The sequence below is a fragment of the Oryzias latipes genome, chromosome 17 (genome assembly GCF_002234675.1).
Source record: "Oryzias latipes chromosome 17, ASM223467v1".
In the NCBI taxonomy this organism is placed as follows: Eukaryota; Metazoa; Chordata; class Actinopteri; order Beloniformes; family Adrianichthyidae; genus Oryzias; species Oryzias latipes.
In genome coordinates, this window is record NC_019875.2 from 5,454,241 (window position 1) to 5,474,982 (window position 20,742).

At 47.7% G+C, this 20,742-nt stretch overlaps 3 protein-coding genes across 3 annotated transcripts; 1 reads left to right on the forward strand and 2 right to left on the reverse strand.

Moving 5' to 3' along the window:
• Window positions 1-27: 27 nt before the first annotated feature.
• Window positions 28-3,620, reverse strand: LOC101155797 (protein FAM78B-like). The gene is made up of 3 exons (XM_004078632.3): window positions 2,471-3,620; window positions 2,082-2,361; window positions 28-1,063 (listed from the first exon to the last, which is right to left on the reverse strand). Exons 1-3 carry the CDS (start codon window positions 2,791-2,793, stop codon window positions 821-823), a joined length of 846 nt encoding a protein of 281 aa, XP_004078680.2. The 5' UTR covers window positions 2,794-3,620; the 3' UTR covers window positions 28-820.
• Window positions 3,621-3,665: 45 nt separating this feature from the next.
• On the forward strand, window positions 3,666-9,280 carry cmpk1 (cytidine/uridine monophosphate kinase 1). Its single transcript, XM_011486104.3, has 7 exons — window positions 3,666-3,875; window positions 4,457-4,603; window positions 5,883-6,035; window positions 6,110-6,186; window positions 6,278-6,374; window positions 8,710-8,746; window positions 8,863-9,280. Exons 1-7 carry the CDS (start codon window positions 3,732-3,734, stop codon window positions 8,895-8,897), a joined length of 690 nt encoding a protein of 229 aa, XP_011484406.1. The 5' UTR covers window positions 3,666-3,731; the 3' UTR covers window positions 8,898-9,280.
• A 2,961-nt stretch (window positions 9,281-12,241) lies between these two features.
• LOC101157565 (B-cell lymphoma 6 protein homolog) lies at window positions 12,242-16,856 on the reverse strand. The gene is made up of 9 exons (XM_004078721.4): window positions 16,749-16,856; window positions 15,467-15,638; window positions 15,170-15,391; window positions 14,253-15,068; window positions 14,059-14,177; window positions 13,821-13,985; window positions 13,614-13,744; window positions 13,382-13,519; window positions 12,242-13,287 (listed from the first exon to the last, which is right to left on the reverse strand). Exons 1-9 carry the CDS (start codon window positions 16,777-16,779, stop codon window positions 13,150-13,152), a joined length of 1,932 nt encoding a protein of 643 aa, XP_004078769.1. The 5' UTR covers window positions 16,780-16,856; the 3' UTR covers window positions 12,242-13,149.
• Window positions 16,857-20,742: the final 3,886 nt, after the last annotated feature.

Below are 20,742 nucleotides of genomic sequence, written 5' to 3' on the forward strand. Positions count from 1 at the left end.
CTGCAGGAATCAGAGACGAAGCAGGACTGCAGGTTTCTCTTCAACAAAGGACCTTTTCATCACCTTGCTATAGGAAGATTGATGCAACTTTATTGGCAAGGTGAACTGATCAGTGCCACATCAGAAATACACTTGGCCTCAGAACTGCCCCCCTGGTTTTAAACGTATCCCCTCTCGTTAAACTGCACCTATAGAAAACATGTCTAACATGAATGATCTGATGCAGCAAAGGCGCAGCTCGTTTCTCTGACACCTCCTGAACGCAGCATCAGCTCCGGGGAGCCGACTGCAGGTTGGTGTTTCAGCCAAACTAAAGCTGTTTTCTCTGTCAACACAAACTGAGAGGAGAGTGACTTCAGTCTTAGGCCAAAGAGAAGCAAACACTACTTTAGCTTCTAGCAAAAGCCTCCTTTCATAACTGCTGATGCTGGAGGCCACTGCAGGCACAGACGAGGCTAAACCAGCTCGATCGGTACAAACTTATACAAAACAAATGCTAACCTTAGAGTTCTCATGGGAGCATCTGTTAGTCTCATTCTTACTGTCATGCAAAAAGGTCTACATAAGGATGCAGGATGCAGTTCTTGTTGCAGGCTAATACTGCTAAAAACGGGTCGTTGGTGTTCAAATGCAGATGGACCTAGGCCTCCAGTTCAAAGTGTGCCAGTGTCCCTGAAATCCTTCTGGAAAGTCGGCTGTAGACGGAATTTCTGCTGGACGTCTGCTCGCTGATTGGGTTTGGCTCAAAGCAGATCTCCTCTTGAATCTCTCAGAGATTCGGAGATGATTTTATTTCTGTGGCTGCAACAGTTCTATGCTCTTATTTTGGTGGTATGACCACTAGCGGCGCTCCTCTCCGAGGCCTCCACATCAACACCTGGGCATCGTTGGCGTTGGGTCTCCCCAGAGCGTTTGGCGGGATGGGTTCCTGGTAGTTGAGGATGTGTGGCTGCTCCTGGTAGGGACGACCGACCAGCGAGGCTCGAGAGCCCAGAGGCATGTCTGGATCCACAGCGATGTCGACCCGCATGCGCCATCGTACCGTCTGCAGCACGATGCGCTCCTGCAGGAGGAGGAGGAGGAGGGAAGCGTGATTTTAAAAGTGTGCCGTTCCTTTAAACACGTCTGCTGGCATCAGACCTGCAGTTCCTTGTTTATTTAGTGAAATCTCTTCACTTTCTACTAATTCTTAAAGATGGCCGAGCGTTTCACTTCAGCTCTTCTCCTGAAAAATGCTGTGAATTATCAGCATTGCCGTCCTGCTGAGTAACCAGGATCAGGTGAGTCCATGCTCTGGTTGACATTATCAGCAGTGAGGGGTGCAAAAGCATTCGAAAGACAAGCAGAGTGGTAGATCTAGGGTACGGCAGCCGTGGGTCTGCCTGAAGGGGGTTTGCACTGGCCGGAACGAGGACAGCTGAAGGCAGAGACAAGGCCATCTGGGACCTTACACCAGGGGTGGGAAAACGTTTTGACTTGTGGGACACAGAAAGTTCTAAAATTTGACAGAAGCGCAGGACCAGGAGCAGATGTGTGGAGTGTTTTAATAACCTAATTCACCGGAGAGAGAAATAACACGGAATCCTGACAAAAGCGTGCTTTAATTTTGATTGAAAATCAATATATTTGAATAAAGAACATTTTGGAGTTTTTCATGTGAAAAGTTGCTTTTCTCATTTCAGAGCGACTTGTACTGATGAGTTGATGCCCCTCAGGGAAAAACACAATCTTTTGAGAAATGCTGCGTTCATGGTGGTGTTGGAATGATCAGAAAAACAAATGTCCGACTTCCAGCAGCACATGAATGCAGAATAACATTCTGCCCCTAAACAAAGGTCGGTGTATTTGTGATGGGAAGACACCAGAATTAAAGGGAAAATTATTAAGGATTATCAGCAGCATTTATTCCAGTTTGGCGGGACAGATAAAGTAGTTCATGTGGCCGTAGTTTGCTCACCCCTCCCTTACACCCAAAGGGAGCTGTGAGGAACAACTGCTTGTCCACAAACTTTGATTTTCAGGAGCAACATGTAGCCCAAAAGGTGGAAGTGACGAAGGAGCAAAGATCCCTCTGGTCTTACCTTGGTGACAGAGTTCATGGCCACCAGCCAGGTGATGAAACTCTGATCCCTGGTGATGTGGGTCAGCATGGGGGTGTTGCTGTTGCTGATGGGAACTGCCCAGGTCACGCTGGGGTAGAAGTTGTCGTTCATGCTGACAGTCAGCCGGGACGGTTTGGACGTGGGGCCGGTCAGGGTGACTGTCTCTGTTGTGTTCCCGTACCAGGGGTAGCTCACACCGTCCGAGTCGCTGATGGCCTTGACCCGACCCTCTCGCAGCTCTGGAAGCTCCCAGCTGGACCTGTCGACGGTGAAAGCAGAGGACATGGAGAGGAGGGACAACCTCTTCATGGGTGCGCGTGTGAGCCATCACGTCGAAGCCCAGCCAGGACTTCTGTCGACACACTTACATGCCAATATCACCATAGGTGTTATAAAACTCCATCTGTGTACAGGCCTGGATCCATCCCACCACCCAGGTTTCATTGCGGGGCACTGGGGGCATCACCACTCCCGCCGAGGCTCTGAAGTAGGGCGTTTTATAACGCAGCACAATTGGAGAGTTCTCCTCAATGATGGTGGGGCACTGGTCTATGGAGGCAGAGACCTCATACACCACAATGTTCTCCCGCCTGATACGGGGCTTGCAAGCAATGCTCTGAATACAGCCCATTCTGCAGACGGCGAGCGCGATGAGTGACAGCAAGGAAGGGAGGCAGTGGTATCTGCTCATCTGTCCCCTCGGGGTTCCACCCCTGCCTGAAGAGCAGAACTAAGCTTTGCACATAAGAATCCAGGGTTTGTGGGAAGAGGAAGAGGAAAGACGACAGGAGACCACTGTCACTGCTCAAGCATGTACCATCCTGCTCTGGGGGGGGACCAGGAGAGTTGCTGCTGGGGGAAGCAGATCCCAGACCTGCGCAGCCTCCTCCCCCCGGTCTGTCTGCTGACTGCCGCACTGCCCTTGGCGCTCGTCCCCAGAAACCGCAATCCGGCCTCTCCCGGGCTGCTGCCTGTCCGCCGAGCCCCCGCAGGCTCCTCTGGCCCTGGTCGAGTCCGCGCGTCCGGCTGCACGTCGGTGCCCCCTGATCCTGCTGCTCTGCCCCCGGCTCTGCGCTGTCATCTCAGGAGGCGGCAGGGCGGCCAGGTGCGTCAGAGGAGGGGGGCTGGATCCCCATTGTTTCCCCGCTTCGCCCTTTAAAGCCCCTGTTTCCACGCTCAAAGGACGGGAGTGGGGCTCTTCATCACTTTGACCTACATGAAACGCCGCAACGAAGCCCGCCGCTCCATGATGCTCTATTTCAGTGGCGTCCCCGCGGCGAGCTCCCGCCGCCGCTCCCGCATGAATAGCTCGCCTTGAATGGAAGCAGTGGAGCGGCAGAGCAGCCCTCCCTCGTCCGCCGCGTCTCCGTCAGCCTGCGGCCCCCGGAGCTGCTGAGCATGGCGGGCCGGAGAACATCCTCCTCCCGGAGCAGGTCTCTTTCCGTTCGGAGGTGCTGATGCTGTGGAGGCAGGGGAGGGGCGTCACCCGACCTCTGCATTGAAAAACACACAGCAAGGGTGCGGGGCGGAGCTACAGGCCTGCGTCACACCACCCTGGAATCCCATTGGTCGCTGCTGCCGAAGGCGGAAGTGACTTCGGCCTCTTGGCCCAACGACCGGCGCTGGTTTATGTTCGGCCGCTGGGTCGCTGACGTGTCGCGGAAGGTGCCGAGCTTGTTGAAGCGGGTCTCGCTGGGGATGAAGCCGCAGGTCGTGTTCGTTTTGGGCGGGCCCGGTGCCGGGAAAGGGACCCAGTGCTCCAGGATCGTGGAGGTAAGGCAGGGAAAGTCTGAGTGACTGAGGACACGGTCCGACAAACCGGAATGAAACCCGCGTCTAGAGAGTCAGAGTCTGAACTCATCTCCTCCTGATAATTAGTTTTTGTAAACAAATAGGAATACATTTCATTCATTTCCGGTCGTCCTTACGTTGAGTGTGGGTGCTAGCTAGCGAGCTAGCTGTTAGCCTGTCTGTCGGGATGTGACTCAGACGGTTTGCCGTCCCGAACCCGAACCCGGCTTCCGTCGGTGTAACTGCAGGATTCCTGTATTCCACTTCCTGATCGGATCCTGTCGTGCACGCGCGCGCACACCCACCGTGCACGGAGGCAAACAGGATCCGGTTCCTGAACAGGATCAGTCAGACGTGTTTGTTCAGGACCGCCCGGCCTTTGGTTCCAGCCGCCAAAACTGAAAATGTTCCGACTTTGTGAGGACAAATGAGCAGGGCCAGACTTTGGACCTTCGCCTGACCTCCCTCAGGTGCAGAGGTTCACCTGATAACGGCTCCTGTCAGGGAAGATGGGTGCTGAAGGGTGGCACATCTGTGCTCTGACTCACCTGTTGGTTTCTCAGAACTACAGCTACACTCACCTGTCGGCCGGGGACCTGCTGAGGGAGGAGCGGGCCAGAGAGGGCTCCGAGTTCGGCCAGCTCATCGACAACTACATCAAAGAGGGCCAAATCGTCCCGGTGCAGATCACCATCAACCTACTTAGGAAGGTAAGCTGCCTGGTCTGTCGCAGGTGAGACCCCTGACACCTTTGCAGGTGAATCCCACAGGTTTCTTCTGATGGGGATGTTACTATCCTGCAAAGACACCTTATTATACGTCAAGAGGCCTTGTCACCACACTCATTCATCGCCCTGAGGCAGCTCTTCATGTTGTCAGGCTTTCTGAGGGCCTTTGCGTGACGCACGGCGCCACTTGACCAGAACTCAAACCAAAATGATTCTTTGAGGCTTTAAGCCACTCGGAGTCAAAATAGTTTTATTTTATTTTAACAGCCAAGAACTGAAGCTGGTCCTTTCTCGTCAACAGTGGTAGAAACTACAGGTTCAGTTCTAGAAAGTTTTATCCCAGCATTGATGTGTCTGCTGTCCTTTTCTTTATTCTGACATTTTTCTGAACTTTGCTTAAATAATACTACACTATCAGTGTAAAAAGACAGAAGCATGCGCGCTGCCTGAAATGAAGTAGGCAGTTGGTTAGTCTGACAGCTGGAGCCTCGTCTTCCTGTTCTAGTTTATCCAATTCTAGACCTATCTGGAAATCCAGCAGAGTGTAGACATTTGAAATCTATTCTGCTTTCAGCAGGCAGATGAATTAGAAAGAATGCGGTCCGTTCCCCTGATTCCTGTTGGACTTGTTTCTCTGCGTCACTCTGCATTCACAGGCGCTCAGCGGCGCTTGTTCAAGCGACCACTTCCGATCAAAAGCCTGCGTCAGCGCTCACAAACGCGTAACTCTCTCGTTCACACTCATTATTAAGTCCGTTTTTGGGCTCTATATACAAATCGTGCCAAATCGGTTGAACTTTGGTGGCGGTCAAGTGCTGTAAACGGTAGAAAAACAGAAGCCTGAACGTAGCTTTAGACAGAGTATGGGAAAATGGATGTCAGCCTGATTCATGAATGAAGTCATGGTCTGTTCAAAATCCCTGCAGGACTTCAGCCGTGCATTTCCGTCCCACTCTGGCTAAGAAACGTTTCAGTCCATTAAACCTCTTTATCTTTGCTCCAGATTGGAAACCTCCTGGCTGTTGGAGGGGGCTCATCCCTGAAGCAGCAGCCGTCGGTTGTGCGAGGATGTCGTTTCTGTCTGTCTGATCCGTTTGGGGAAGAAAGCGGCTTCTGCTGCTCCGGTTTTTGTTCGTTTTCTCTGTTGATTGGCGTGTTGCAGGTGTCAGGAAGCGGCTGGCAGCAGCTCCCTCTCACAGCCCCACCAACTCCACATTCGGCTAAAAGACCTCCTCCTGTTTTCTAAAATGTGTGTTTGTAGGCCATGGAAGACACCATGCAGAAGGACGAGAACAAGTTCCGCTTCCTGATTGACGGTTTTCCCCGGAATGAGGACAACCTTCAAGGCTGGAACACGGTCATGGACGGAAAGGCGGACGTCAAGTTTGTGCTTTTCTTTGACTGTGACAATCAGGTGCGTCCTGGAGCGGAGGGAACCTGCACTGTGCTCCCGTCCCGCTCCCAGCTGAGCCGTCTGTTTGTGCACAGGTCTGCATCCAGAGGTGTTTAGAAAGAGGGAAGAGCAGTGGGCGCACAGACGACAACAGGGAGAGTCTGGAGAAGAGGTGAGGGTTCCCATCCGCCCTTCAGGCTGCAGCCGTCTGACCCCGTTTGTTTTCCTTGAGCCACAACCAGCAGAACATCTCATGTGTGCAGAATCCAGACCTACCTTCAGTCCACGCGGCCGATCGTCCAGCTGTACGAGAAGCTCGGTAAGGTGCGGACGGTGGACGCGTCTCGTTCTGTGGACGAGGTGAGGACAAGCAAAAAAAACAGAAGTTTAAAATATGTGTCTGTCGTATTGTTGCTTTTTAAAGAAAGCTCCGGGACGGGACGTGCTGTAGACTGCTTAATTCGACAACCAGAAAACAACCATACAGTCCTGAACTCTCGCTACTGCCCCACCTAGTGGTCCCGCCTCTCATGACGTCCCCTTATCTAGGGTTTAACCACCAACATGTATAATACCAGTGTCGATACAAATAAGTGTCAGATTTAGTTAAAATGTTTTAACAAAGAGATGAAGATGGTGACACAGCCGTGAGCAAAAGACGTGCAGCACTGGAACCGGAATAAAAAAATGTTTACTCATTCAGTCATTTCTTCCAAAATTGAACCATGTTTGGTGTGCAGAGAGGAAAATGCTGTCCCGGTAATCAGAGCTTTTCCATCTACACACCGTTCAGGAAAACCTGTTTGACCTTCAGGAAGGGCGGAGTCTTGAAGCAGGGTCGCACAGGTTTGTTGCTCCGCACAAACCGTGTGGCTGCCATCGTTCCCTTTTTGAGGAAAAGTTTTCCTCTTCCGTTTTGTTTTCCAGCAGCGCTCCAGTTCAGAACCACCCGCGTTCAGCTGGAGGCGTTTGTCCAGCATCCTCTTTCTGCGCTTTGTTTGTCGTCCGCATCCGGCCCTGGGGGATATTCCAGGAAGCATGTTTAAACTAGCCTGACTTTAAGCCTGAACTCTGGCTGAAATCCGCCTGAACTTGCTTACTCTGGATATGTCGGTTCCAAAAGACCGGATATGAGTTAGCGTAATTACGCTCGACTTGGTAACCCTGGTTTAATGCACGTGCACAGCAAGTACATACAGACATTCTCAATGGATCGCAGATTTCTGGAGTCACCATGGAAACGCGTGGTGAAAAAAAAGAAAGCGCTATACTACAGTGAGACAGAGTCTGAGGTTTGAATGACGGCGTATGAAGATTATACGTCCATCAAAAAAGTGACACGGCTGCATCATCAAAAGAAAGAGTTTCTGCTTGTAAGAACAAACAAAGTCAACACACAAGTTTCTGATCTTATTTCCATTTTCCTTGTGACGCAACTTATCCAATTTTGCCACCTTAAATGAAATACTTCTATTGGTAACAAATAATTGAGTTAAATTTAATCAACCTAATTTCTCACGTCTATAAAACTCAATAATTGTTTATACAACTCAAATTTACATATTTATTTAACTAAACGTCATATTACTCCAATTCAATTGATATTTTTTCCATCTTAATTAATTATATGTCTTGATCTCTCATATGTCTAAGTATGAGCCGGCAGATATGATCATTTTTATAACAATAAAATGGACGGGAAAAAAATGCACATTGTGGACAAATTCATTAAACAATTTTCCGTCCTTGTTATTACAATATTACATTGTAGTGGTGCTATATAAACTCATCATCCTCTCCTTCACTCTCACTCATGGTGCAGAGACATAACCACAGTAGGACAAAATAACTCAGCAAAACATGGCAAAACACAGTAAAACAACTAAACACATTTGGTCAAAAACCCACACTTAAACCAAAATCCGTCCAGACATGCAAAGGGAATGGTATCCCACAATTCCTTGCGGTGCCGATCTAACAGCAGCACCAAAGTTACACCTACTTAATTGAATTAATTTAAATGAAAGTAAAAATAAATGTCTGAAAACTCCGTGTTATTTTTAAACTGACTTAACAAAAAATGGTTTATCTTAACTGAAGCAAATAATTAAGTTAGATCAAAGTAAAAAAGTTTATTTTTCCAACATCCATATGTGGTCTTATCACCCTCTCATGGTGGAAAAAGTATTACTGAGCTTCTTCATCCACTAAATCATCTTCAAATGGACACGCCATGCTGCTTCACCTCTCTGAAAACAAACTAACCTTCAACTAAACCTGCTCCAGACCAGGTTATGTTCAGAGCATGAGTTGCTATGGCAACTTGACATATCCTGAAACATACCTCCATTTCTGGAACCGAAAGTTGAGGTTATCAACTTCCTTAGCCTCAAACTTACTGTGGGAGCTAGCATAACCTGCTTTCTGGAATACCCCCTGCTGTTGCTCAGAGATTCTGCAGGAACGTCATGGTTACGGTAGTCATGTGACGTGGTCGGCTTATGCAGTCATCCAACAGAAAACGACGCGGGAATGTTCCCGGGAACAGCTGCTTTCCCTCAGAACCCCGAGCCGTCCTCTAAACAGCCAAACCCGGCAGGCAGCTGGTGGCGGTGTTCACAGCAGACCGACCATCTGTCTGTTTTACTGAAGTCTGTGCTTGCTGACTGAACGTCCACCTGTTCTTCTCCTCCAGGTGTTTGCTGAGGTCAAAGCCATCCTAGACAAAGAGGGTTGAGTGTCTCCGTCTGGAAGCATCGCTTATGTTTTACTTTTCTTTTTATTACATTTAATTATGCATTTATGCGGCCATTCTTACTGGATGTTCTGTTTGGTTTCTTCTGATTAGTGTCTTTTGTAAATGACATGTGCGGCTGTAAATGAGGAGCAATGCGCGGCCGCCGCTGCTTGACGTCTGTCTGTGAGGAGGATCTGTGGAGCTCCGCCCTCTGATCATGTGCTGTCATGGAGGCAGACTCGGTCCTCTGAGCACAGAAACCTTTGTGGACCTGAACGGACACCAACGCAGTCCCGTCAAATGAAGACCTCCACAGCCGTGCTGCAGTGATACATGTGAAACTGGCTGACCAAACCCTTGGAGTATTTATGATCTTCAGATTTAAAAAATGTACATTTGGATCAAGTGCAAGCTTGTTTAAAATCTGCATAAAACTGTCAAGTTCACATCATGCTCATTTCATTTCTCTTTTCTGATTTGAACCAACATGACAATCTGCCATAGAAACACAATAAATGTTAAACACACACTGACGTTTTCTGCTTCATTAGGAACCTGAACTAAACACGAGTTCAAACTGAAAGACAGACATGAGCCGGAAAGGTCTTTTGTTCTGGCATTACAGCCAAAAACAAAGAGGTCAACTGAAGGTCAAAGACGTTTTTAACCACAAGCAACGTTAATGCAAACAAAAAGTGTTTTTAAGACTGCCAACACTATCCCCAATGGTCTATTAGACTATTTATTTTTCTGTTTAAAAAACGTTTCTGTAAGAATTATTTAAATAATTCAGCTAAAGAAATCCTGAATGCATCTGAGTATTAAAGAGAAAACCGGTAAAGTTCGGATTTTCTATCAGGTTTGTTTTGTGTGTCTCCATTTCTGCCATGAAAATAAAAAATAAGTTTACTTTTAGACGCCTTAAGAACATTATAGAATAAACACTAGGGGGGGTTCAAAAGTGGCATTTACATGTGTGGGTGTCAATAGATAAAAATCCATCCTTTGCAGAGAGAAACGGATGATTCTGTCTGGATTTACTGTAGAAAACCAAAGCAGCTGAACCCGTGTGGATGTTTGGGCTTCACGTCTGATGTTCAACTCTTCACGGTCTCAACATGGTGCATAAAAACTCTTGCTTTAATAAATAAAGTCATAGAAAGACCCATTTATCCAGCCTCTAATTTACACAGCTGTCAATCACACGGATGCTGCTGCAAAAAACAAAACAAAAAAAAAACCAAAGCAAGAATGTATGCATTGACTTTTTGATGATCTCTTCATATGTTTTAGCTATGCATCTGCTTAATCCCACATCAGAAAAGTCCTTTCCACCCATCCTGATTCGTGCATCTCTTTTTCTACTTCTGTCCTTGAAAACACGATGAAATGAGCATTTACTTGAAGACTTCCCTGAAACACAAAGGAAGAATAATGCTTAACTCCAACTATTCCATGTGTTTCAGTTACGTCAGTCAATGTGTGACTTCAGGGAATGCCATTGGGTCCTCAAAACTTTGCTGTTCCGCTTTCCATCCTGGTGAAGCAGTACCATTCATCACCATCACCGGATCCCATTTACTGTTACTGACAGGGCTCTGCAACCTGAGGCCCTTTGACCCCACCGTTGTGGCTCCCTGATTAAAGAAAAATTACATTTTTTAATTAAGTAAAAGTAAGTTAGTAAAGTTAAAAAAAAAACTTCAGTAAACCAAGTGGAGGGGTGGAGGTAGGTGTCAACTGTGAAGGGAGGAGCAGTCAGAGCTCGACTGGCGGACATCAAATCGCAGACTAAGATAGATTTGATGGATGAACCTGTTTCCCGTGTAATGATGGCTGCATGGAAGGAAGTAATTCAGATGTGTGGCCTGGAACATACTCCCAAAATACTAAAATGCTGTGCATCCGATGCAGATGTCAGAGGTGGACAGACTGTTAATCCTTTGTCCAGAAGGGGGCGCTTAATTCTTAGTTCTCAATCTACGCTGTACTAACCAGCTCAGTAACTCGCCCTGTAACTGGAAGGTCGTGGGTTCAAACCCTGGCCGAGTCATACCAAAGACTTTAACCTTTGTGCTATCTTAGATGACCCCCCCCCCCCCCCTTACATTGCCGTGTTCTCCCTACCATGACAAAGGTGGATAAAGGTGGAAAGATTTCATGTAATCCATGGACACCAGTGAAGATCACAAATCATTGAAGAAAAAAGGTTCAGAGCACTGTCTAGTGGGTCTAGATGACCCAACTCCCAATGTTAAAGTGCCTAGGATAGCACAAGGGTTAAAAATGGGACCCAATGCCTCCCTGCATGAAAGTCAGCATTGAGGGGTTGGATTGGGGGGTTAAATCATCCAAAATGGTTCCCGAACGCGGCTGTCTCTGCAGCCTACCGCTCCCCCAGGGGATGAGTCAAATGCGGAGAACAACTTTCGCACACCTAAGTGAGTGACAGATAGTGGGACTTTAACGCAGAACGGTTGAGCAGAACTTTTAGCAAGATCTAAATGCCAACTTAAACAAACTCGGATTTTTGGAAATGTTTATATCACTAACTACCAGTAATAATCTCCAAAATAGCATTTTGGGATGTGGAAAAGACAGCAGCCTTCATATTAAAGCAAAGTGGGGAAAGGAGGGTATTTGAAGTGTGAGTTATGGTACAGAAAACACGGTGAGTCACTGAATTAGCTCTGATTTCATTTTGGTTTGTTAGATTTATAAAGTTCTGGCAGAGATGCGCCACAAATGGGAAAATAAACTGTATATTTTTTAAACTCCTGTTGATGTTCCACTACACTACATGCCTTAAAATGATGTGACACAGGGTGTCTTTTATTTTGAAAGCGTCATAGGAACCTTTGTTAAAAGTTATAAACTATTTAATATTTTGGAGAAAAAGCCATTTTCTCTTTGCATTATATTTATGCAAAAAAAAAATCAAATTATTAGCAATAACTTGTCTATTTTATATAATTAAGTATTTCATCATTGTCATGTGATTTATTGATACTTCATACATAGATATCTGATAAAAAGTTAAGAACCAGATGATAAATCATGTAATAAAATGGTTACGGTAAAACAGGGGTATAGAAGTTCACTTCCTTTCCACTCCCTTTTAAGCAATCTTTATTAACATGTCCAATTATCCTAAGTTTGATACGTCTTTGTATGAATGTGAAACTGCTGATGGTGTTGTTTTGTGCATTATTCTTTCTTTGATTGCTTGAAATAAACCATTTCAAATCAAAATCAAAATATAAGCACAAATGTTTTCAGGCCATCTTTCTACTCGTCTGTGAGAAATCGACCCAAACGGCTCTGTAAGAGTTGACCTGGCATATGAAAACTGAATCCTGTAGGTCCAGAAATGACCTCTGAACTCTTCTGGTTTTACCGTGGACGTTTTGTTTTTTTTGCTGCTGCTTTACAGCTTTCACACTGGAGCTTTTCTTTGTCCATCTGAACTCAAACATGAGCATCATGACACTTTTTTTTACCACAATACGCTTTATTTTCTTGATATTTATATATATATAAATATATTTCAAATATATACAATCTACTGTTACAAAAGACATTTGCTTACATGTGACTGAACATTCCTGAGTGTTTTAGCTTTAGGCCTGGTGTTTGCATCTGAAGAGCTTCATTCTATAGACCGAGCTGCAGTCTGAAGTACCGCACGCATGAGCGCGTGCACCGCCCAAGACGCTCGCACGCGCCGCAGAGGCAGAGGACCCCTGCAGTCATTCTCAGCTCGGAGAACGTAAGGCACCATCACTGCTACTGACTGCATGCTGAGAGCACGAGTTTCAAAATAAAAGCAGGATTCCCAGAGGAGAAACTCAAACAGCACGACGAGAACAGTACCAGATGAAAACAAACCGAGCAAGTGCTGGGAATGGAACTCAATGAGAACTTCAATAGTGGAAATACTTAGAACTAGGACGACATTAGAAGTATGTGCAAAATATCAACATGATAGAAAAGAATCTGAAGCTTCACATCAGTACTTTTAACAGAGCAGTGACTCAGAAGCCCTTATGAGAGTGAAGCTGCGGTTTGCTGGGAAAGTGCAGGTCATGCATGTGTGAGAGCAGACCGCCGTCTGAAAATATATTATCTTTATCTGCTGTACCGAAAACCAAAAGCCAAACTGTAACAGTATTTCTCACCGCTCAGCTCTTCTCACTTTACAAAGCAGGAATCTAAACTGTCGTCCAGGTCTACATTCTGCTGCTTCACATCCAGACGCCACATTAGGGAGGAACTGTGCACCATTTACAAGCTCAGAAAGGCAAACATATATTAACAATTTCTGCTATCAGAGTCTCTTCTTTTCTTCCAAAACTGATTAAATAAAGGAAGGAATTGTTGGGGAGCAGAGCCGAAGACTCAGCAGGAGCCGATGGCCGCCGCGTTGCTGGAGGGCCGACGGTACGGCGCCTTCGTGTTGGTGACGGCGCCGTGCTTCTGCCGCAGATGCAGCCGCAGCTGGCTTTTGTGTCTGAAGTGCAGGTCACATTTTTCACACTGGAGAGAAGAAAAAAGCCGTGGGTTAAAGTCAACGCTGATGCTCAGAGCACAGAGAGTCTGCTTTCATCAGGTAAAGGGGGCGGAGCCTTACATGGTATGGCTTCTCCCCCGTGTGGATCCGCATGTGGCTCTTGAGCGTCTGAAGGTGGCGGAAATGCGTGCCGCAGATCTCACACGGGTACGGCTTCTCCCCAGTGTGGATCAGCACATGGGCACGAAGGTGCGCCACCTGGAGGAACGGCGCAGAAAAGGCAGCTAATCAGACACCAGCGGTGACTGGATGGGCGTCGGCTTCATCCGTCACGGCGGGCATTTGCTCTCACCTGCACAAACCTGGAGCCGCATGTCTCACACTTGTACGGCTTCTCTCCTGAGTGGATGCGGGTGTGCGTCTTCAGGTTGGCCGGTCTGTTGAACTGAGCGCCACAGATGTTGCAGTGGTACGGTTTGGCACCTGAAAGGGGAGCGGCGAGTTAGAGACGTGACTCTACGGGCTCTGCGACCCGACGGCTCTGCAGGCGCCGACGTACCTGTGTGAACGGTCTTGTGGCTGGCCAGGTTGCCCTTGTAGCGGAAAGCGGCCTGGCAGCAGTCGCACCTGTAGGGCTTGTCGCTGTGGGCCTGAAGCATGTGCTCCTTCAGGTGCTCCTCCTCTGCAAATTTGGAGTCACAGCCGCTGGAAAAGTAATCATTGTCTGCAGGCAAAAGGGAAATATTAGCTTCACGCACGTTTGCAGCTGGAGACGGCTGCAGGTTCAGCTCACTAACCACAGCTGGACGGGGAATAAGCCGAGTGCGGCTTGGCGTTGTCCTCCCTGCTGTAGGAGTCGGGGGACAGCCGACTGCCCTCCACGCTGCGAGGACTGTCACAGCCGTAGGTTGAGGACCTGTGGGGGGAGGAGTCTGGTTAGTGTCCTTCCTCTTTGCTCTGGTTACAGCCTTCTCTGTCTGCGCAGCATTACCTGATGCTGCTGCAGCTGTTGCTCCTGCAGCTGCGGATGCTCTGAGACGAGCCTGAATCGTCTCGCTGCTCAGTGGCGCCCTCTTCCATGTGCTCACCAGGTCCACCTGCCGCACCACTCCTGGAGGGGCTGTGGGCGGGCGACTCCACCCTCACATCCGTGCTGCTGCCCTGAGCCTCCTTGTCGCTCCCATCTGTGGTTTGGTTCAGAACAATGAACTTGTACTTCTTCCAGTTGCGGGCCTTGGCCTCCTTGGGGCAGTGTTGAGCCTGGTTCTGGCTCATGCTGGCACTTATGCTGCTGCTCGATTCGGTTGGGGAGTTTGGCTGGCAGTCAGATCTTAGGGGACTCTGAGGACTGCAAATGACCCCTCTGTTGTAGCTGCTGGACAGTCTGAGGTAGCTGGCAGGAGGATGCTGGGGGCCGTCTTCCTCCATGGCAGCAGTGGGGGCTTGGGTGCTGCCGTGGCCGAGGGCTGGCTTGATGACAGCAGAGGAGAAGGCGCAGTGGGGCAGAGCGGAGCGGTCCAGGACGGTGCTGAACTCGGGGTTCTGGGGTCCGATCTCATGAGAATCACTGAACTTTCCAGCAGGAATGTAGGAATCTCCATAGACGTGATAGGAGCTAGAGGTGTTGATCCCCCTGAAAACGGTGGGGATGTAAGCCCTGCCGTCCTGCAGAGAGGACGTGCTGGAGGGGGACTTGGCTCTCGAGTCTGCGTCTTGTTCTTTCGTCTGTCTTGCAGCTGGTATTTCCTCTGGCAGGCTCATGGAGACGCTTCCTTCTCCATCCAGCTGCATGTTCAGACTCTGATGTCTGTGGAGACAAGTTCAGAGGTCACGTTCCTCCGTTTTCAGTAGAACGATAATAATAATAATAATAATAATAAAACAGTTTGAAATGCTGATTTTCTTCACCTGGACTTGATGAACCTGTGGCAGGTGTCAGCTACGTGCTCCATCTGAAGGTAGACGGCTGTGTTCAGGGTGGCCAGCACCAGGCTGTCGTTGAGGTTCAGGCAGGAGGTGTACATGAAGTCCAGCAGGAGCGAAAAGCATTCGGGGTCGACCTTGGGGTCCAAGCTGATGGCACTGAGGTTTGCGTTCTCGGGATGCATGAACACCGAATAGAAGAATCCACTGAGGACAAAGGGAGCGACAGGTTACAAACGGCTCAGGGGAAAAGGCGCGCGGCTGAGTTTGGCGAGGACGCACCTGCAGGCCACCAGGATGGTCTTGTGTGCGTGAAAGTCCTGTCCATCCACCTGCACGGTCACGTCTGTCAGCATGTTCCTGCTGCGCAGACGGTTGAAGTTGAGCAGGACGTCGCCTGCGTGGCGCGTGAACTGAATGCAGCCGTCTGCAGTCAGGGCCATACTGTCGCCGTCTGCGCAGACAGAGCAGAGCGTTCATGTTAAGGCAGAGCGGCATCATATCAGCTCAACAGGAATGACATCTGTGATGTTGTGGTTCTCATCTCTTAGAACAGAGCAAGCGTGTAATGACGGCGTTGTAACAGAAGGTGGCGGCACTAAAACGGAACACAGGCGGGTTTATGAAACGAACCGACCCCCCCCCCCCCCCCCCCTTTCTTTATAACCGTTTATAAAAGCGACTTGGTTTATTTTAGGCAAGGAAAACACGTTTAAGGAAAGAGAATGTATTTGATCGACCATGACTGGGACCGAACCAACTTTGTGTTCAGCAGTTCTGATTTAAGTGCGCACGGAGCAGCGCGCGCGCGCGCTCTCTGGGCACATTCCGTCCTGCGCGCTCAGATTAACTCCCCAGAACACAGAGGTTTCCTGTTCCCCCCCCCCAAAAAAAAACTTGGGACCCGCGTATGTCGCTAACGCCCCCCCCCCCCCCTCAACCCACCCCCCCACCGCCAAGCCAATCAGGCGAGGCGATTCTGTAGCAGCTGGGTTGAGCGCACGCGGGCTGTTCTGCGCGAGTTACGCCACAGGCGAGCCGGAACTCCGAGGAGTTCGACTGCTGTGGAACTCAAACACACACAAAAGTCCAAATAAAGTTTGATAGAATGAACTCATACAACAGGACGCGCGCTAACGAAACCGGACCGACCGGTCCCGAGGCGCGCGGCGGAGCATGATCGCGCGCGCGCTCGAACTTGACAAATAAGCCAGAAGGAGCAAAGTCCTCAAAACAAACCAGAACCACAAGTAGATACGTGGCAGTAAAGGCTTCAGCTAATATCAGGCGTCAAGGCCACATGTTAAGTTATCACAGCAGATGTTTGAACTCTGGTCGCTCGGCCTGAGCTTCCGTCTGCAGCCCGGCGGAGCGGCTGTCAGCGGAATCACTGCCGGCCAGACGCTCATGTTTCCACCAAACACCGTCAAAACCGTCAAAGTCACGGCGCCGCAGAGCCGCTGCTGCCGACCCCACCGCACATCTGCACTAACGCCGAACAGCGAGGAAGGAAGGAAGGAAAGGAAGGAAGGAAGGAAGGAGGGAAGGAAGGGGGGAAAGTCACCTTGTAAAAGTTTCCTCGAAACTCTGAGCATCACCAGTTCTGAGAATCCAGTTCTAAGAAACCAGGCTGCTCAATTCTGGGAATTTCAACATGGGACCGTACCATCGCGCGCGCAGCGCAGGGGTGTTGTTCGATGTGCCGAGCTGCCCAACACCAAAAAAGCGGTTTCATCCAGAATTAGTGAGAGGAGGCGCTCAGATTTCCCGGGTGGGAAAGATTTGTGAGACAACTGTCAGTTTAAAAAGTTATTACAGCTGTAACGGGAGTGTTTTTGTCGTACAAACAAGTCTCCCCGTGAGATGGAACAGTCCAAGTGCAAGGTCAGCTGACCGAGTTATAAATACTGAACCAAACAGGGCCGAGCTTGTCTGCAAAGAACCAAGCTTTTATTAAAATAAAGCCTCGAATATTCTCACATATTTGGGTTTAGTTACTTGTCTGCAGGTAACTTTAAAGAAACTTTATTACTTTTCTTTAATCAGCTGCGTCAGTTTCGTCCAAGTCTCTTTTGTTTTGGGACTTGAAGTGGTTGCTAATTCTCAGTTCTCAGAATTCATTCACAGATGAACCGTGTTTGTGCTTTTGCCTCTCCCTTGAACTTCCTGTAATACCAGCAAAACCATAAACTACCTAATATAACCGGGTTAACGTAGATAACTCGGTCTAAATATTTGGTGAAAAGGCCAAGAACTCAGGAAGTTCCTGTGTCAGATGTGTAAGCAAGAGCGAGATCTCTTAGAACAGTCTGTTCTATGAAACCACAGAACAAAAACGTTTGATGCTATAATGATGTCTGACATCACTGAACTTCTTCATTTTGTTTGTTATGCAAATTCTACACCATCTGTGAAGCTAAAAACAAAAACCACATCAGAACCGAAAGCCTATTGGAGAAGCAGGGAAACATTCCTAATGTTAGAAGATGATCCAAGTCCAGATAATGGGACTTTATGCATTAAGATGACTTCTTTCTGTGTGTTGTTTGAGTACTTGGAAAAGCGGTTTATTCCTCGCTGCCACAGTGATCATAGCACTTTCTGAAATGAGTCACATGAGGAGGAATCCTAAACACAGAAGGAACACCAGAGATGACATAATTAAGAGGGAAATCAAACGCAGAAGGCTGACTTCATCCCTCATCACGCTACAGTTGGTGACACTGATGAAGAACAAACTGGACCCAGAGCTCCAATGTGTGCCGCGCAGCTAAACAGGTCTAAATTACAGCAGTTCAGGTAGCCATGGCAACAAAGTGCTCTATTTGTAGTTGACGTTTTGAATGTAGATGTTTTTCCCCCTGCGGTTGTCTTCAGTGGCCCAAGTTTCTGTGGGTTTGTCATCTCCACATCCTCTGCAGGAGGCAAAAAAATATTCATCTGATTTGGTTTTTCATCCGCACGCACTCGCTCGCCTCCATCAGCACATTATCTGAGCTTCACGTTGAGATTTTGCTGAGGCGCAAATGCAGATAGCGGAGCAGAAGGTTGCATGGAATTCATATCTGCACCAAAGATAGCTGCAGAAGCACACTTCTTTTATTGTTTGGGGTTTAAAAACTGCTCTACTACGGTGAACACTCACTGCCTTCAAGGTGCTGGAGCTGCTCCGTTTGGAGCTTTGTTTGCCCGACTGCCGCTGAAAATAAAGAGCCTCATCTTTTAGGCTGCGTTCAATAACAGAATTTTGGTCTAAGACAACCTCGCTGACATCACCGTGGCATCGCCGGGTCTCTGTTGTGGAAGTTCAGTGTTTGTCCCAAAGACAGAGTCTTCCATCCTCATATCAGCAGCAGGCTGAAGCTGCCCTGAGACCCTCACAAACATGCAACTTTGCTCCTAAAGTGGGTTGGATGTGTTTGTTCTCTCATGAGCACCGGCCAGTCTGCAGGGCCCGGCTGAAGAAGGCCTCGCATGTCATCAAAACAGCTCTTTTTGGGTTTTTCCAGCTGGCTCTGGAAAGAATTTACTGCAGTCCTCCTCTGTCGCTGGGCCGGTTTCAGCGGCTGCTCAGCGTGTCAACAAGTGCTCCCCACCCCCCCCGTATGAACTCCTCTAACCTGGGGCCTAGACAACATGCCTGTCCCAAAACATGATCCAGGCACAGGGTTCCCTGACAGGGATCAGAGGTCGCATACGTAAAATATGACTCTGAAATCTTTGCCCCACTTTTCCTCGGAGGAGCAGAGAGGGAAGCATTTGTGTCGGCTCGCACTTGAATTTGAGGAGCTGCATGCACCAGATACATAGGAAATCCTGCACCACTTGTCTGTGGTTGCAGCGTGCGCACACACACAACACTGCTGACACACACAACAGACAAGACCACACAAGTACAAACACAAACACACTGTGGTTGTTTTTAACTGCCGCTAAAATGTAGCCCAAGAAAAACTCTCAAAGCGAGTCCAATATGGTGAACTTTGAACATTTTCTACGCTGCTCATGTTTGTGTATTTAAAGCTGCACAGGAACCATGGTACTACAGGTGACCCCCCCCCCCCCCCCGGGGTTCCAGACCATTTAATTACATGATTAAATGATCATAACTATGTTATGTCAGCTACAAATGAACTATTTTTGGGTTTCAAACTGTAAATCAAAACATAGTGAATCCGTTATCTGGTAATGTTTTCACAGTTTGTCCAGTTGAGATCAGTATATTGATGGACAGAGGTCTTCCACTTATCTTAGTGTCAGATTCTCCTTCCTGGATGTAATATTTGTCTTTCCAGCACATCTAGCATAAATGTTATGAAGCTTAAAATCATAATCTACTCAAATGAGCAACTTGGCGCTTGCATCTCCTCACCCCCCCCCTCTCTTTTTCTTCTACCCCCATTTCACATTTTTCCCTTATCTCTTCCTTCTGTAAAAAAAAAAAGACAAAGAAAACATACATTTAAAACATGAAATGTAATAAAAATAGTTTAAAAAAAAACAAAAAAAAGGGTTTGCACAAATATACACCCTGGATTCCGAAGAATCATGACCCCTTCTTGTAAAGGTGAAATATGTCCGACACAAAAGGCCTTCAGCTTTCAGATGTTTGCTCAGTTGTTGGGCAGAACAAGTTAGAAGAAAAAATAAGCTGTCTTCTTTCATTTTTATTAGCAAACCGGATCTGTGAAGGGTTCATATCTTTTTTCTTTTAAACAAGGAGAGTAGTCACTTCACCTTCAAGTAACAACTTTTAACCACATTAGCTGAAGCTATAACAGCTAATTTTCAAGCAAATGACAGAAAATTTCTCCTTAGCAGAACTCCCACAGCTTGTACGGTGGAGTTTGAAGGGCCTATATCACCCCAAAATCAGCTTTTTTGAGATTTTAAGTGTATTATAATGTTATTTCATCATTACAAACAACCCCAAAGTGGCATTTTGATCTGTTCACGCATTTCTGAGTATACCTGTAAAAACCTTCTCTCTGAGCACCAGCCCCTCCCAATCCACGAAAACAAGCGGGTTCTCACATTGTGACATCACAAAGTGAGGAACCGCCCATCTTGCTTTTTTCGTGAGAGAAACTCAGACACGTTGCCGAGGCCGACTCTAGGATGACTTCATGAAAGGGGCGGCACCCACAAGGAGAGAAAGGCGGAGCCTCAGAGTTCGAGTCGTCTTACATCCTGGTAGGAAAATGAGCTGCGAAAATAACTCTAGGGCTGTGGCTGACTTCCCCCCTAAACCCCCACATAGTGCACTATATAGCACGTTGGCCATTTTGTAGTGCTGTTCAAATCTACAATTCCCAAATCGAATGCCCAAGAAAACTTCACAGAAGTCTCTGCGAAAAACCAGTGTGCATCGATGCTCACTAGAGTGGCGAATATAGACCACAATGCATTGCGTCGAAACAAATTGTTACCAAAAAAAATGTATTTAAATATATTTTTTTACTTAATCATTAACGTTTTTATCTTCAGAAGACAGAGGACTCAAAAATAATCGTTGCAAAACGCTCATATCAATTAGATTTTAACTTTGTGAAATCAAT

Excerpts from the sequence above, each read along its gene's own strand:
- cmpk1 (XM_011486104.3), top strand. The coding sequence starts at position 3,732 with ATGTTCGGCCGCTGGGTCGCTGACGTGTCGCGGAAGGTGCCGAGCTTG. Across the intron at positions 3,876-4,456 it reads AGTGCTCCAGGATCGTGGAG|AACTACAGCTACACTCACCT; the intron begins GTAAGGCAGGGA and ends TTGGTTTCTCAG. Across the intron at positions 8,747-8,862 it reads AGCCATCCTAGACAAAGAGG|TGTCTTTTGTAAATGACATG; the intron begins GTTGAGTGTCTC and ends TCTTCTGATTAG.
- LOC101157565 (XM_004078721.4), bottom strand. The coding sequence starts at position 16,779 with ATGCTCAGAGTTTCGAGGAAACTTTTACAAG. Across the intron at positions 14,178-14,252 it reads AACAGCTGCAGCAGCATCAG|GTCCTCAACCTACGGCTGTG; the intron begins GTAATGCTGCGC and ends CTCCCCCCACAG. Across the intron at positions 13,986-14,058 it reads TTATTCCCCGTCCAGCTGTG|ACAATGATTACTTTTCCAGC; the intron begins GTTAGTGAGCTG and ends TTTTGCCTGCAG.
- LOC101155797 (XM_004078632.3), bottom strand. The coding sequence starts at position 2,793 with ATGAGCAGATACCACTGCCTCCCTTCCTTGCTGTCACTCATCGCGCTC. Across the intron at positions 2,362-2,470 it reads ACCTATGGTGATATTGGCAT|GTCCAGCTGGGAGCTTCCAG; the intron begins GTAAGTGTGTCG and ends CACCGTCGACAG. Across the intron at positions 1,064-2,081 it reads CCATGAACTCTGTCACCAAG|GAGCGCATCGTGCTGCAGAC; the intron begins GTAAGACCAGAG and ends CTCCTCCTGCAG.